This window comes from Misgurnus anguillicaudatus, chromosome 15, assembly GCF_027580225.2.
Source record: "Misgurnus anguillicaudatus chromosome 15, ASM2758022v2, whole genome shotgun sequence".
NCBI lineage: Eukaryota > Metazoa > Chordata > Actinopteri > Cypriniformes > Cobitidae > Misgurnus > Misgurnus anguillicaudatus.
This window is the reverse complement of record NC_073351.2, coordinates 25,577,044-25,591,514: the sequence shown is the minus strand read 5'-3', so window position 1 is coordinate 25,591,514 and position 14,471 is coordinate 25,577,044. Positions and strand designations below refer to the sequence as shown.

The 14,471-nt window shown below is 37.1% G+C and overlaps 1 protein-coding gene across 1 annotated transcript in view; it reads left to right on the top strand.

Annotated features, from left to right (window-relative positions):
* Window positions 1-14,471, top strand: part of itpr2 (inositol 1,4,5-trisphosphate receptor, type 2) — a 108,714-nt gene that overhangs the window by 57,835 nt on the left and 36,408 nt on the right. Inside the window, exons 38-39 of the mRNA XM_073853660.1 lie at window positions 8,939-9,041; window positions 14,258-14,445. Of these exons, the coding sequence (XP_073709761.1) occupies window positions 8,939-9,041; window positions 14,258-14,445 (291 nt within the window). The remainder of the gene's footprint in view (window positions 1-8,938; window positions 9,042-14,257; window positions 14,446-14,471) is intronic.

Below are 14,471 nucleotides of genomic sequence, written 5' to 3'. Positions count from 1 at the left end.
GTATTTGAGTGCTACTGTATGTTTTTTGCGTGTAAATGCTCACTTCGGTGGGCAAGTGACCGGGCGTGTCTATAAACAAGGTCATGCTGTTCCCTCTGACCAGTTCTCTGATGGCATGGAGTTCATCTTACAAACACGTTCTGTGCCCCTAACAACATTAGGCGATCACATGCCCTACTTCTGAACTGCACCGAGGTCAGTCATCTTCAGGAATGGTTGTTTACTTGCCTGCTGATGTTTGTCTTGGACCTGCCCGAAAATCAACAATCTCTCCCAATTGCTCTCACATGCAGGCTAATTTGTTTTGCTGCTGGTGGCACTGTTTATGAGGAGAACCGCACTGAACACTGCTACCACTGAGAGACGGTCACAAGGGACCTGTCGACCAATCGCAGAACAGTCAGGCCACCGAACTGGGCGGATGCTTACAGGAAACTTGAGTTAGTGACGCCCCCTTGTCCTCCTCTTTGCTATTTAATATGTGAAGAGAAAGACAATGCATACTTAAAGAATACAACTTCTGCAGCTCATGGATCTCGGCTGCTGTTACTTGCACTATACTTTGTGTCTTAATGTCTCTCGCTCACTTTCTCTCTTTTCCAGTTCATGTTATGTTGGTTTTCTCAACTCTGGAGAAGATATGGCCATGATGTTCATGTCCAGATTGTCCAATGGGGTTTAAGTTGTATTGATTTTTCTTTCGCTGCTTCTCCTTAATAAATCCATTCCACTCAAAACCAAAGTCCTTCCACCCTTAAAAAATGGTATCAAGGCATCACTCCATTAACTTTACTGTGTCAATTAAAGGGACACTCCACTTTTTTTGAAAATTTGCTCATATTCCAGCTCCCCTAGAGTTAAACATTTGATTCTTACCGTTTTCGAATCCATTCAGCTGATCTCTAGGTCTGGCGTTAGCACTTTTAGCATAGCTTAGCATAATCCATTGAATCTGATTAGACCATTAGGATTGCGCTAAAATTAACCAAAGAATTTCAATATTTTTCCTATTTAAAACTTGACTCTTCTGTAGTTACATCGTGCACCAAGACCGACAGAAAATCAAAAGCCGCGATTTTCTAGGCAGACATGGCCAGGAACTATAGACCCCTTCACGGTTCACGTCACAGGCGGTTCCCACTGCGCATGTCGGGGTCAGAAAAGTCATTACAGCAGATTGAGTTGCTTATTATTCAGTGTCGTCAAAAATGCCTACTTACGTCTTGGGCTGTGAAAATCGCACCAGTTTTCCATTAAGTTTTCGCGATTCATGCAGAATCTCAAAAACAAAAAAATACAACATCTGCGGCTGCAAGCAATTAACGTGCAGACTGGGACAATGCAAATATCAAAGAGGCTTGTGCTTGTAGTGCTCACTTCATTTGAGGTAAGTCACCATTTTTCAGCCCTGTTAGATAAAATTATAAAGCCTGGATGGTATGAACAGTTTGACCCCATGCTGCGCGCGCACCCGATAGTCATTCAATGTTTACAAACCTTGAAGGGGTCTATACTCTCAAACTGGCGCAACAATCAGTGACTTCCCCGATGCAACATGGCCGCAGCAGGCGCAGTGATCCCACACACTGCCCGAAAATAGTCCCCTGCTATTGAAAGTAACCAATGGGAAAAATATCGAAACTCTTTGGTTATTTTAAGCGCGATGCTAATGGTCTAATCAGATTCAATGGATTGTGCTAAGCTATGCTAAAAGTGCTAACTCTAGGGGGGCTAGGAAATGAGCATATTTTCAAAAAAAGTGGAGTGTCTCAAGTTTTGGAGGTCTTTTGGGTTGACATAGCAACTTTAGTGGTTAATGTCTGAAGTAAGTTTCTTGGGTTAAATCAGGAGGGAATGTTTGATGGTTGTAGTAGCGCACCTCGGCTGTCAATTTATTATACATTATGTATTACATCTTAAACTTTATTTTACTTTCTCAACTTTGGCACTTTTGGCACAAGTATTAGTATTGAACTTGAGTGGGAAACTTGTTTGTGCTATAAATGATGAATGATATTTCAAAGTGTGTACACATTTAGGTATTTTCCATTTGGTTTCACTACTTCAGGAATACAATACTTTAAATGTAAAACTCAATACTGCATGAAGTGTTGCGTTGCTTATAGGTGTAATCTTATGAATAGGTTATAATGCAGTGGATGCTGCCGCAAGCTCTGGTTTAATGTACTGACACTTTTTCTCCTCGCTCTCTCACTCCTCCCTCCTTTACTCAATTTTTAAAAGTTGGAAAACAGTCTATGGCATCTGTAACCCTAGAGCCTAGCTCCATGTGCTGTAATTGCAGTCAATATGGCCCAGGGGGTGTGCCGCAAAGCCTTAAACCCATCCCGAATCAGACCGGTGGCACAGAGCACCCCTCTCTTTCTCCCTCCTTCACTGGATCTCTTCATCCCGATTGCTCGGGTACCTGCAGACAGCAAAGCATTTTGAAGCTCGCCGGAGCATCCCAGGCTTAGCCGTGCCAGCTGCAGTGTGGCGTGCCTGTGCACATTTTAAAGAAGTCAGCTTGTCTTCCACTTTCTCCCTATATATCTTTTAATCTCTCTCTTGCTCTTGTCTCTCCTTCTCTATCTGTCTTGCTTCTTTATCTCTCTTCCTTCTTCACCTGCATGAGTATTTTTTCCCTCGCTCATGCAGCAGACGGATGAGTCAGACCGGTCTCTGATACCCTCATCTCTCACTTTTCCTTCTGTGTCTTCCCATCCAAAGTGCAAGACAGACTGTAGCATCTGGATGGATGCTGAACTCCCCTGCTTTCTTAAGAAAACAAACAGATTTTAAGAAAACATGTAAATAGGTACAGAAAATGAATATTTTGTTGCTATGCAGATATTAGTTTGTTATAGGTGGTTGCTAAGGTATTCTGGGTGGTTGTCATTGCAGTGCTATGCAGTCTCTAGGTACAGTATGGCCTAAGTCAGGTTTGGGTAAGTCTTTTTTAAGCTAAACGTCCAGTATGAATAGAAATCGTGATGCTTGCCTTAGCAAGTGTTCAGAGCTTTTATCAGATCATAATGCTCAGCTGCCATGTGCGTGCGTGCGTGTGTGTCGGTTCATCCAGACGTTGGAAGCAGACACGGTCTGCGCTGACTGCTGATGAGATGGAGTGTTTACTAAGCGCAGGAACATCAACAGCACGTGCCTGTCGGAGTGCGAGAGGAAAGTGTCGTCTCTCTGTGACTGTTTGTCATTCTCTTGACAGTGTGTGTATGCAGGCACACAGACCCCATGTGTCATTATCCTCTTCAGCTCCATGGGAGCTTGTGAAAACATTTCCACCATTACTCAATTTTAAAAACATTGACATATAATTTAGAATGCCATCTGTCTTTGCGCTGGATAAAAAATGTGCAGGTGTATTGTGTTTTTTGTCACAGCAGAGAATGTTAAATTTAATATAGATCCATTTTGCTGAGCTCACACTTGTCAGTCAGACATCGTTTTAGCTTTGTACAGTATTCGTCTCGGTAACGCTTTACTTGAAGGGGTGTTTATAATCATGACATGTGCTATGAACATGAAGGAGATTTAATGAACGTTTATGACTGTCTTTAAAGGATTAGTCCATTTTCTTAAAAAAAATCCAGATAATTACTCGCCACCATGTCATCCAAAATGTTGATGTCTTTCTTTGTTCAGTCGAGAAGAAATTAAGTTTTTTGAGGAAAACAATCCAGGATTTTTCTCATTTTAATGGACCGCAACACGTAACAGTTTAAATGCAGTTTCAACAGAGTTTCAAAGGACTCTAAATTATCCCAAAGTTAAGTGAGGTATAACGAGGCTTATCTAGCGAAACGATTGTCATTTTTGACAAAAAAAAATGCACTTTTAAACCACAACTTCTCGTTTATCTCCAGTCATGTGACGTGCCAGCGTGACCTCACGTAATACGTCATCATGTCAAGAGGTCATGGAGGACGTATGCGAAACTACGCCCCAGTGTATAGAGGACCGCTTCGACGTTGTTGTGTGTGGAATGATACTAATTAATGTCTTTGTGTCAGTTTATTGTTTAAAATGGTTCGCAAATGTGCGTTTCATACATGTAACATGTGATTTTTTTACGCAATTATGTGAGGTCGAGTGTCACAGGACCGGAGATAGACGAGTTTTTTAATTTTTCTTGTCAAAAATGACAATCGTTTCACTAGATAAGACCCTTATGCCTTTGAAACTCCATTGAAACTGCAATTTTAAACCGCATTAAAACTGTTAAGTGTTGGTGTCCATTAAAGTCCATTAAAATGAGAAAAATCCTGGAATGTTTTTCTCAAAAAACAATTTGTTTTTGACTGAACAAAGAAAGACATCCACATTTTGGATGACATGGTGGTGAGTAAATTGTCAGGATTTTTTTAAGAAAATGGACTAATCCTTTAAGTGTTATTCGTTCAATTATGTCATTTTTTATGCAAAGATGACATTGTTTGAGATGTCTTTGTTATGACAACTTGACATTAACCAATACATCATAACTTGCCATCACATCTTGACATTACCAAGACAACATAATTGACCACTTTTTACCAGTGATTCAAATTGAATTTTTCATTAAAATGTCATTAAGTGTTTATACTGTGTCAAATAGTTTTATAACAACATCATTAGAGATCGACCGATACTCATTTACAAATTTTTATTTACGATTTTTATTTACTGTTATGAATATTCTTCAGTTTATAATGTTTTTTTTAAGTTTCCTCCATGTGTTTAACAAATAAATTCAATCATTCAACAATAATAATAATAATAATTAAAATTGATAAAATTATATTTTATTGCATTTGGAGACCGATTCATCTCAAATTAAATGAAAATAATACAATAATGGGTGAAGCCATGCAGCGTTGGGTCCATATCGCTGCAACGTTAATTACATTAAATTAAATTAATTAAATGTTTTGTGTTTTTCTTCTGTGTCAGAAAATGTCAGAACCCTCTGTGTGAGGAAGAACAAGTTCTGTTAGTTGTCAGTTTTTATGTATTGTGCACATAAAGTTAAGTATAATATTTTGACGTGTCTGTTGCATTTTGTTAAGGTATTTAATTTTTTTTACATTTGTATTTACACTTAATGACATTTAAATGACAGTTTATTGTAATGTTAACCCATAAAGCTAGGTAGTTTCTTAAGTTTGATAATTATTCTGCTATGTCATGTTTATGACAGATGTATGACAAGTTGTAATGATGTATTGGTTTATGTCAAGATGTCATAACAAATACAATTCAAACAATGTCATCTTTGCATTAAAAATGACATAATTGAACAAATGACACTTAATGACAATTGTCATAAATGTGCTTAAAATCTCCTTCGTGTTCATGACACATGTCATGTCAGTCTTATGAACACCCCTTCAAGTAAAGTGTTACCTTAGGGCAGTGTTTCTCAAACTTTTTCTGCAATTCCCCACTTTGGAGGTAGGGAAGGGTTCCGAGCCCTACCTGTCCCCAATCGCCCCAACAAAATGGTAATCAACTAGGCTTCAAGTTTAACTGTTGAAATGTATTAGTCACATCATATTTTAAAACATTACAGCATTTATCACCTGCAAAAGAGAAAATAAACACGCAAATGTTTTATCATTTTGCATGAAGTAAAACTTTGTGACCAAATTTCCTCCCGTTTTTCATGCCCCACTTGTAATGTTCCTATTCCCCACCAGTGGGGCCCGCCCCACACTTTGAGAAATGCTGCCTTAGGGGGTCTCCATTGTATCACACAGTGTGTGTTTGCTTATTCATTACGTAATGGTTTCAATGAGTTTAGGTTCATATTCACATGTTTGCATTTGACTGATGCTTTTATCCAAAGTGACTTAAAGGCGGAGTCCACGATTTTTGAAAAACGCTTTGGAAAAGGAGACGGGCCGACTACCAAAACACACTTATAGCCAATCAAATCAAATGCCGGGTTGCGTATGTGTGGGGCGGGTCTATCAACAGAAGCTCCAGATTCTATTGGGGTAGGGGCGTGTTTGTTTAGGTGATTTCAAATATCAACATTGGCTTTCAAACATCATGGACTCCGCCTTTAAGTGCTTACAAGCCATACATTTTATAACTAAGTGTATTCCCTTTGGATCAAACCCATGACCTTTGAGCTCCTGGTGCCATGCTCTACTAATAAACATAAAAATAAGCCAATTAAGAACAGACCATAGTCCAAAATTATCTGTCTACCCCTGTCAAAGTGACAGATAGTGAGAATTTGTAGTGTATCACAATGTGAAAACATTAAGATATCAAGGCCTGTCTGCCACTATGTTGGTTTCCATAGGAACAAAGATAACTTTGGTGGCAACAAGAGCTCAATGCTCTTTACACAACTGGAGTGACATGACTGTATGCAGTTGCATAGGGCCGCACCACCCCGCTGATATTGTATGCTTTGCTTTTTAATCCTCAATTCCATAATGCCACTACAAGTAGCATTATCCCTGGATACATTCATTCGGTTATTATTTTCTTTTCCAAATCACACGAAACACAAAAGGAGCTGCATCTACCTTCTGCTAGATTTAAAAGGGAAAGAAGGACAGACATGAAGGATACAAAAAAAAACATTAGTTAAAGAGACAAAGAAAGAGAGACTCGGTACCATCCTGCTCTCTCTGTAGTGCCTTCCGCGTGATCTCTCAGCAAGCCACCACCAGGTGTTATGTAACTCTCTCTCTTTCTCTTTCTTTCTTTCTCTCTCTCACTTTGTTGATCTGTCTCTCTCGCTTGCTCTCGGTCTCTGTGCCAGCCCCCCCACACGATCTCACTTTTTCACACGTTCAGTTTTCTCTCCCACTGGGAAACAGATTTTCGAGGCGGCGTCTGCTTTCAACCTTCAGCTCTCACCTCTCTGACTCCCCAAGGTTTCGCTACACTTCTGGCATAATTACAGCAATTACGACAGTTTATACCAGTTATGTAAAAAGTTATCCCATGTGATTAGTGTTTCAATCCAACACTGTTTGGGAAGGAAACATACAGACGTGCGAAAAGAAACGAATAGGAAATGAAACTCACACGTTACAAGAGCGATCTGGACTTGTTTGTGTGTGCTGTGTTTGTATGTGAAGTGGTTGTGTTTTGTTGCTTTATTATTATTTTTATTTAACGTAATGTTCTGGGTTTAGGGAAAGTGTACCTGAAGTGCGTAAATTCGGTACACGACATACTAAGGATGTACTAAAAACGAAAAAGAAAGTTTATTTCTTCGCTTTTTTAACAGTTTTGAATAAAAATGACAACAGTGTTACAACAATTTCTGTTCTAATGGATTCATGAAGGCTACCCAAGTTGCTATGTATGTGTTGAGCCAGTAGTTGCCGATATCACAGAATTTTTGTAGTTTGCAGTGTGACAGTAATGTGTTGTTTTCAAAAAATAAAATGTTTTATAAAATGTTTTTAGTATTTAGTTGAAAGCGGTATTGTGTAAATGCGCCCATAAAGGAAAACACCACCGTTTTCAATATTTTTTTACTTTGTTCTTACCTCAACTTACCTCACTCTTTTTTCAATGTGTGAACTTAATCTTTGAACAGCGCGTCATGGATGTGTTAGAATTTAGCCTAGCCACATTAATTTCTTACCGTGGGTTCACACCAGCTGCGTTTGAGGTGTCAAATTTGCGTCTACCACATTTAGAGTTTACTCACTTCATTCACGTGTGAAAGACGCATGTGAAATTCTAGTTATCGAGACATTCACGCGGAAATTCACGTCATGGGAGGGGCTTTTGCGACTTCTCTTGCTTTCTGTAATCACGTCACTACTAGAGCAAGCTCCTGATTGGTTAACGCAGCGCGTTTTTTCGCCACATTTCTAATATTTCAACTCATGCATTTCCCGCGGCAACACTCAATTTGCGGCATTCCGTGCCGCTAAATGCCTCATTCGCGATGCGAGACCTTTACATTTAAAGGAGCAGTATGTAAGAAATTTCTATTAATTAATCATAAAATAGCCTTGATATGTCACTAGACATTAAGAAATAATTTACATTTCAAATACTTATATCACTGACAACAGTGGTCCGGCCAGGATATTGTCATTTAAAAAGTGGAGTTGCAGCCCTCAACTGATGTTTATGTTGTCATTTTGTATATTGGCCATTAGTTGTGTGATTGCAGTACCAGTTTTAGCCACAGGTTTTGTGATTGCAATACCAGTTTTGGCCACAATCCTACATACTGTTCCTTTAACTTAACATTAAAATTACTCGGGCTTGACGCCTCTACTGCGGCTGGTCTGAACGCAGTATTAGGATCCAAACAGGGATGAATTTAGAAGCCACCAAAAACTTCCATGTTTTCCCTATTTAAAGACTGTTACATGAGTAAGTATGGTGACACAAAATAAAACGATTTTTTTTTTATTAAAATTTTTCTTTAAAATAAGAACTATATTGTATGGCGGACGAGCACTTAGTTTGCAGCACTTCGACCTTGGCGCATTAAATAAAGATAGGTATGTATTAGGGATGTCACGATTCTCCAAATCGTCGATTCGATTACATTTTCGATTCTCGGTTTTTACTTATTTTTTTTGAAAGCACAAAAAATGCTATGCCATTTTTAGACTAGACTTTTATGAAATATCTGACCTTGAACCGTCGTGCCAGTGGAAAAATATGGTACACGCACATACCTAATAAAACGAAACTTCCTGTCAGATAAACATTCCTGTCAGTACTTTGCACCTTGTCATTTAAATGCGAGCGGGAGTAATGACGAGTTAATATGTACGCAAACTAATATTATGTTGGAGCTCTTTGTTAAACAATCCCACCCCAAACTTATACTGTAATTTTATTACTATAGACCATTTTTGTTATTTTACAAACTAAGAAACTCAAAATATATGTGTGGTTATCAACACCATGTCAGCACAATCTAGCATGTCTCTTTCTTCCTCAGGGTAACATGCTGAGGAAGACCCTCCTGACCCATTACTTCGGCAACCAGCGTCCCCATGTCAAATCCCTGGACTACAGCAGTGGAAACAGCTCTTCCTCTGGAGGTACAGCACACAGAGACTCACAGTAAACAATCTCTCACCTAACTTCACCTCCTTTCATACCTGACTCTAATGAATACTGACGTCTTCACTGTCTCAACACAGCTGGTGCTGTCACTTTAAATATAAGACATAACATCAGTTCAGGCAACACAAACCCTCCATCGAGTGATTTATAAAGTCTTTTAGAAATACTTAATGGTTCTTATACATCAAAGACTCACTTAGCTCCTGGTTGGTGCTGGTTGGGGAACGCGGTTGGATTTTGAAGGAGATTTTTCAAACTTTGATTTGTCTGATATTTTTGATTTGTGAAAACAAACTCTAGTGAGATGGCTTGCTGTCTACTGTCTACAGTATGGATGAACTTTCCAGATAAATATTTTATGGTGGAGCTTGGCGCAGTGCGTTCTGGGATTGTTTTATCTGTGAATAGAATAGAGTTTGGGCAAAATTACATCTTTTATTATAAGATAATTTGGTGTTCATTATTTTTTAAAGAAAAACTTACATTACTTAATTAATATTCTAAACATTTTTTAATATTTTTTTATTACTTGATATAGAAAAAGTGCCTCATTTAATTCTGTACAGTAATTTAAATGTATCTTATCTACTGAGGTAAAACTACTTAAAAACTTGAAAGTACTTTTACATTTAAACACCACATCTTCGCTAGTATTAACACTTTCACCGCCATTGATCAGTTATTACAGCAATCCATATTTCCTGATGCAAAAACAGTAAAAAAAAACTGAATCTGATCTCTAACAAAAAGTCCTTTACAATAAAGCAATTATTAAAAAATAAAAAAAATAAAAATAAAGATAGGATAAAACGTTTTTGCTTGAATGCAGAGGGATTGTTCTTTCATTTGTTATACTGCATGTTTATATAATTAAAGAAGAAACATTTTCTGAAAGGCATTAAACTTTTGTGAAAATTATAAAAAAAAATGCTGGTGCTGGCTGGCAACTTTTTTAAAAGGGCCATGTTACAAGACTTTTTTAAGATGTCAAATAAATCTTTGGTGTCCCCAGAGCACATATGTGAAGTTTTATCTCAAAACACCATATAGATAATTTATTATAGCATGTTTAAATTTCCACTTTATAGGTGTATGCAAAAATGTGGCGTTTTGGGTGTGTCCTTTAAAAAGCAAATGAGCTGATTAAATTCAAACACTGATCACAATGATGGTGGTTTGTTGCAATTAAAACTCAATTGGGCTTTTCTCTGCACTAAATGGCAGTGCTGTGATTGGATAGTGCAGATTAAGGGGTGGTATTATTATAATAAGAGCTCCTTATGACATCATAAGGAGAGCCAAATTTCAGCGACCTATTTTTTTCGTGTGCTTGTAGAGAATGGTTTACCAAAACTAAGTTACTGGGTTCATCTTTTTCACATTTTCTAGGTTGATAGAAGCACTGGGGACCCAATCATAGCACTTAAACATGGAAAAGTCAGATTTTCATGCCATGACCCCTTTAAACGCTGGGGGGAATGAGTTGACAACTGGTATTGAATGACATTGAGAAATGACGTTGTTTGCGGCTATGCAAGGAATTGTGGTTATTTGCAGCAGCAAAGGATACATCTCATTCATCCTCCCAATTCCCTTGAAAGAAGGTTGCATTTGAAGGTCACATTCAGAGTTTCATATTTGCTTTCTGAAATGAGACCACCTTATGACGTATGCAACCTTCGAATGCGACCTTTAGAGGATGCAGCCTAGTGAAACGAGAGAGCTCTGGTTGTATTTAACAAAGTTAATTATTATAACATATGTTTGCAGGGGGCGCCAACAACCAGGTGATTGTTATTTTACTTTCATTTTACATTAAGAACACGCTTACTTTTGTCAAACAATGTTTAAATCCACTTAAAGGGGCCATTTCATGAAAATCTGCCTTTTCCATGTTTAAGTGATGTAACTGGTTCCCCGGTGCTTCTACCAACCAAAAACGTGAAAAACAGCAATTGTTTCGGTAAGCCTTTCTCTGCAAACATGTAAAAAAAAATACGATTTCGCTCCCCATGTGATGTAGAATGGGGATCTTATAATAATACCGTCCCTTCATCTGCACTATACAACCATGACACCGCCATTTAATGGACCCCAAAACTTAACAGTTTTATTGCAGTTTAAAATTAAACTCTGAACGATCTCAAACGAGGCATATGGGTCTTGTCTAGCGAAGCGATTGTCATTTTGGCAAGAAAAATAAAGATGTGCACTTTTGGACCGCAGCTTCTTGTCTTCCTCTGGTCCTGTGGCGCGCCAGCGCGACCTCACGTAATATGTCATCAAGTAAAGAGGTCACGGATGACGTATGCAAAACTACGCCCCAGTGTTTACAAGTGTGGAGAAAGAGGACCATTCTGACGTTGTTGTATGTCGAATGATACTAATTGATGTCTCCTTGTCAGTTTGTTGTTTAAAATAGTCCGCAAATCTGCGTTTCATGTATGTAACACGTGACCTTTCCACGGCATTACGCAATTACGTGAGGTCACACTGGCGCACCACAGGACCGGAGACAGACGAGAAGCTGTGGTTTAAAATGTACATGTATGCAAATTTTTTATTTTTCTTACCAAAAATGACAATCTTTTTGCTAGATAAGACCCTTGTGCCTCGTTTGAGATCGTTTAGGGTCATTTGAGACGGCAATTTTGAACTGCATTGGGACTGTTAAGTATTGGGGTCCATTAAAATGAGAAAAATCCTGGAATGTTTTCCTTTAAAAAACATAATTTCTTCTCGACTGAACAAAGAAAGACAACATTTTGGATGACATGGTTGTGAGTAAATTATCTGGATTTTTTTTTAAGAAAATTGACTAATCCTTTAACTTGCAAGAGAAAGAGAGCAACGCGACTGTATTCACTTGCATCAGCATAAGCAAAAACATGACATTTATCTGTTTCTCTGAAGATTACAGTATAAAGAATTTGAGGATTAATGCACTGCACGAGACAGAGTGAGACTGACACAACAACGTGTATTTGCTTCTATCATACATAATAAGCATAAATATGAAGTATTTAATCTGTTTCTTTGAAGTTTAAAATGAATATGAAGATTAATGCACTACAAGAGACAGAAAGTGAAAGACTGACAGAAAATTGTAAAATGTATTCACTTTAATCATATAAGCAAAAAACATGTCGTTTTATCTGTTTCTCTGAAGATTAAGAATATAAGGATAACAATACCATCATTAAACATGTTGTTTTATTACATATCATTTAAATGTGCTTTTGTGGGTCGGTCAAAAAGTAAACTCTTTAACTTTTACACTAAAAAGTGTTTGTGGAAGTGAGAACTTGCGTTTTCGTTTACTTTGGGTTTGTACCTTTTGGATATCATGAACATGTACTAATACACACCTACCACCAAAGGAAATGTAAAATCTTGAATAATCGGTGCTCTATAAAGGGATACACATAAAAACTGTGTATTTTCGCCCACACCTATTAAGTGCCTATTTTGACATCCTATAAAAAATTATCTATGGTGCATTCTGAGCTAAAACATTTCATACAAAATTTATACTACATTTTGTAAACAGGGGCTTGAAATGTTTCCCTTAATCTTTAATATTTGTCTAGTACTTACAGTAGAAATGATACAACCACTGTAATTCTTGATCAAGAATAAAATGATGTAATCTCAGAATGATGGTTTAAACTGCGGGACACGCCATACGTTATTGATTAACAGACGATTACAACGTGCCTCAGACTTTATATGAGTTCCCAAACAAACTTTATTGGAAACCCCAACAAAAAAGCACACACAGTAAGAGACACAATAATATAATGCACGCACTGTTAAAGGTTTTGCAACCTTTAGATTTCTTGTTTTTGAAATGATATAATGACCATATATAATTATTTCTCACTTTTTTATCAGAACAAAACCAGAAAATACAGAAAATGTGTGTGCAGTATTAAAAAAACAAAATAAAATGATTTATACAGTATATAAAAGAGCTAGTGTCAAGTTAATGTGGGCTCCCCTTACATTTGAGCCATAGCACGAACCTGCAGACTCTCTTAAACTTAAATGAAATAAAATTTCTAATTATAAATAAATATGGATGTTGATTAAAATTGTGTTTTAAAACATCAAAGCTGGTGGTGACCTAAGACTTTAGCACAATACTGTACACTGTAAATTATTTTGGGACTTAGTTAATTTAACTAAATAAAATTGAGTAAATTCTATTAAAATTATAATTCTTGTTTTTTAACAATATTTAAAAAAATAACACAAAAAGGTGAGTCATTCTAAATAAACACATTATTTAGTAAATTTAACTAAATTTCATCATGTAACTTTGGTAAGAAGGAAATTAAATTAATAATTTTTGGTTAGAACTACTTGAATTATTTTAGTAAATATAACTAACTAGGCTGTGGACTAAAAATTATAGGCTGTATTTACATAAAAATATACTGCATTCATTTTTTTAAAGTAAATTTTACATGGAATTGTAAGCAATTGCTTAAAATGCTTAAAATTTTATGTAAAACTTATTGAAAAAATTGCAATTGCTTAAACTGCATTAAATTCCATGTAAAACTTACTTTAAAGGTGCAGTGTGTATGTTTTAGAAGTATCTAATGACAGAAATGTAATATAAAATACATAACTATATTATCAGTCTTGTATAAAGACCCTACATAACAAACTGTTATGTGTTTATTACCTTAGAATGAGACATTTTTATCTATATACACAGCGGGTCCCCTTACCATTTGTTACCATTTTGTTATCATTTTGTGCTGCCATGGTTCTACAGTAGCCCTAAATGGACAAACTGCTCTACGTTTTGTCACTACTGTATAATATCTTAGACGACAACATATTTGTCCTTTGGGGCTACCGTAGCTTCTCTAAGCGTTTCGTTGAATAGTGAACTGAGCAGTTGGTTGCAATTTACAATATCGCTGCTAGATGCCACTAAAATCTACACACTGCACCTTTAAAAAGTGGATGCAAAAATGATGCACTCTTTTTCATTTTTTTTGGTTAATCCAGCGTATTATTTTTCAGTGTACTGTATATTACTGTATATTTCTGACGTATGTGAGTTGTGCATTATGTCAGTCTTTCAACAGGAATGGGATTATTGTATGGTTGCATTTAAAAGTAACTGAAGTGGTTTTATTTTGTGTATATATACTGTATTTGTGCATGTGTTCAGGTGGTTCACCCGGGCAAGACTCTGATAAACCTGGCAGCAGCCTTGTGGATATTCAGTGTATGCTGGACAGTGTGGGAGCATCTGAGCTGGTCATTGATCTCATTGTTAGCACCAAGAATGACCGTATATTTGAGGAGAGCATTCAGCTGGGCATCGCATTGCTTAGAGGAGGAAATACACAGATCCAGGTAAGCACAGGTGCAGCCCAGTTCAT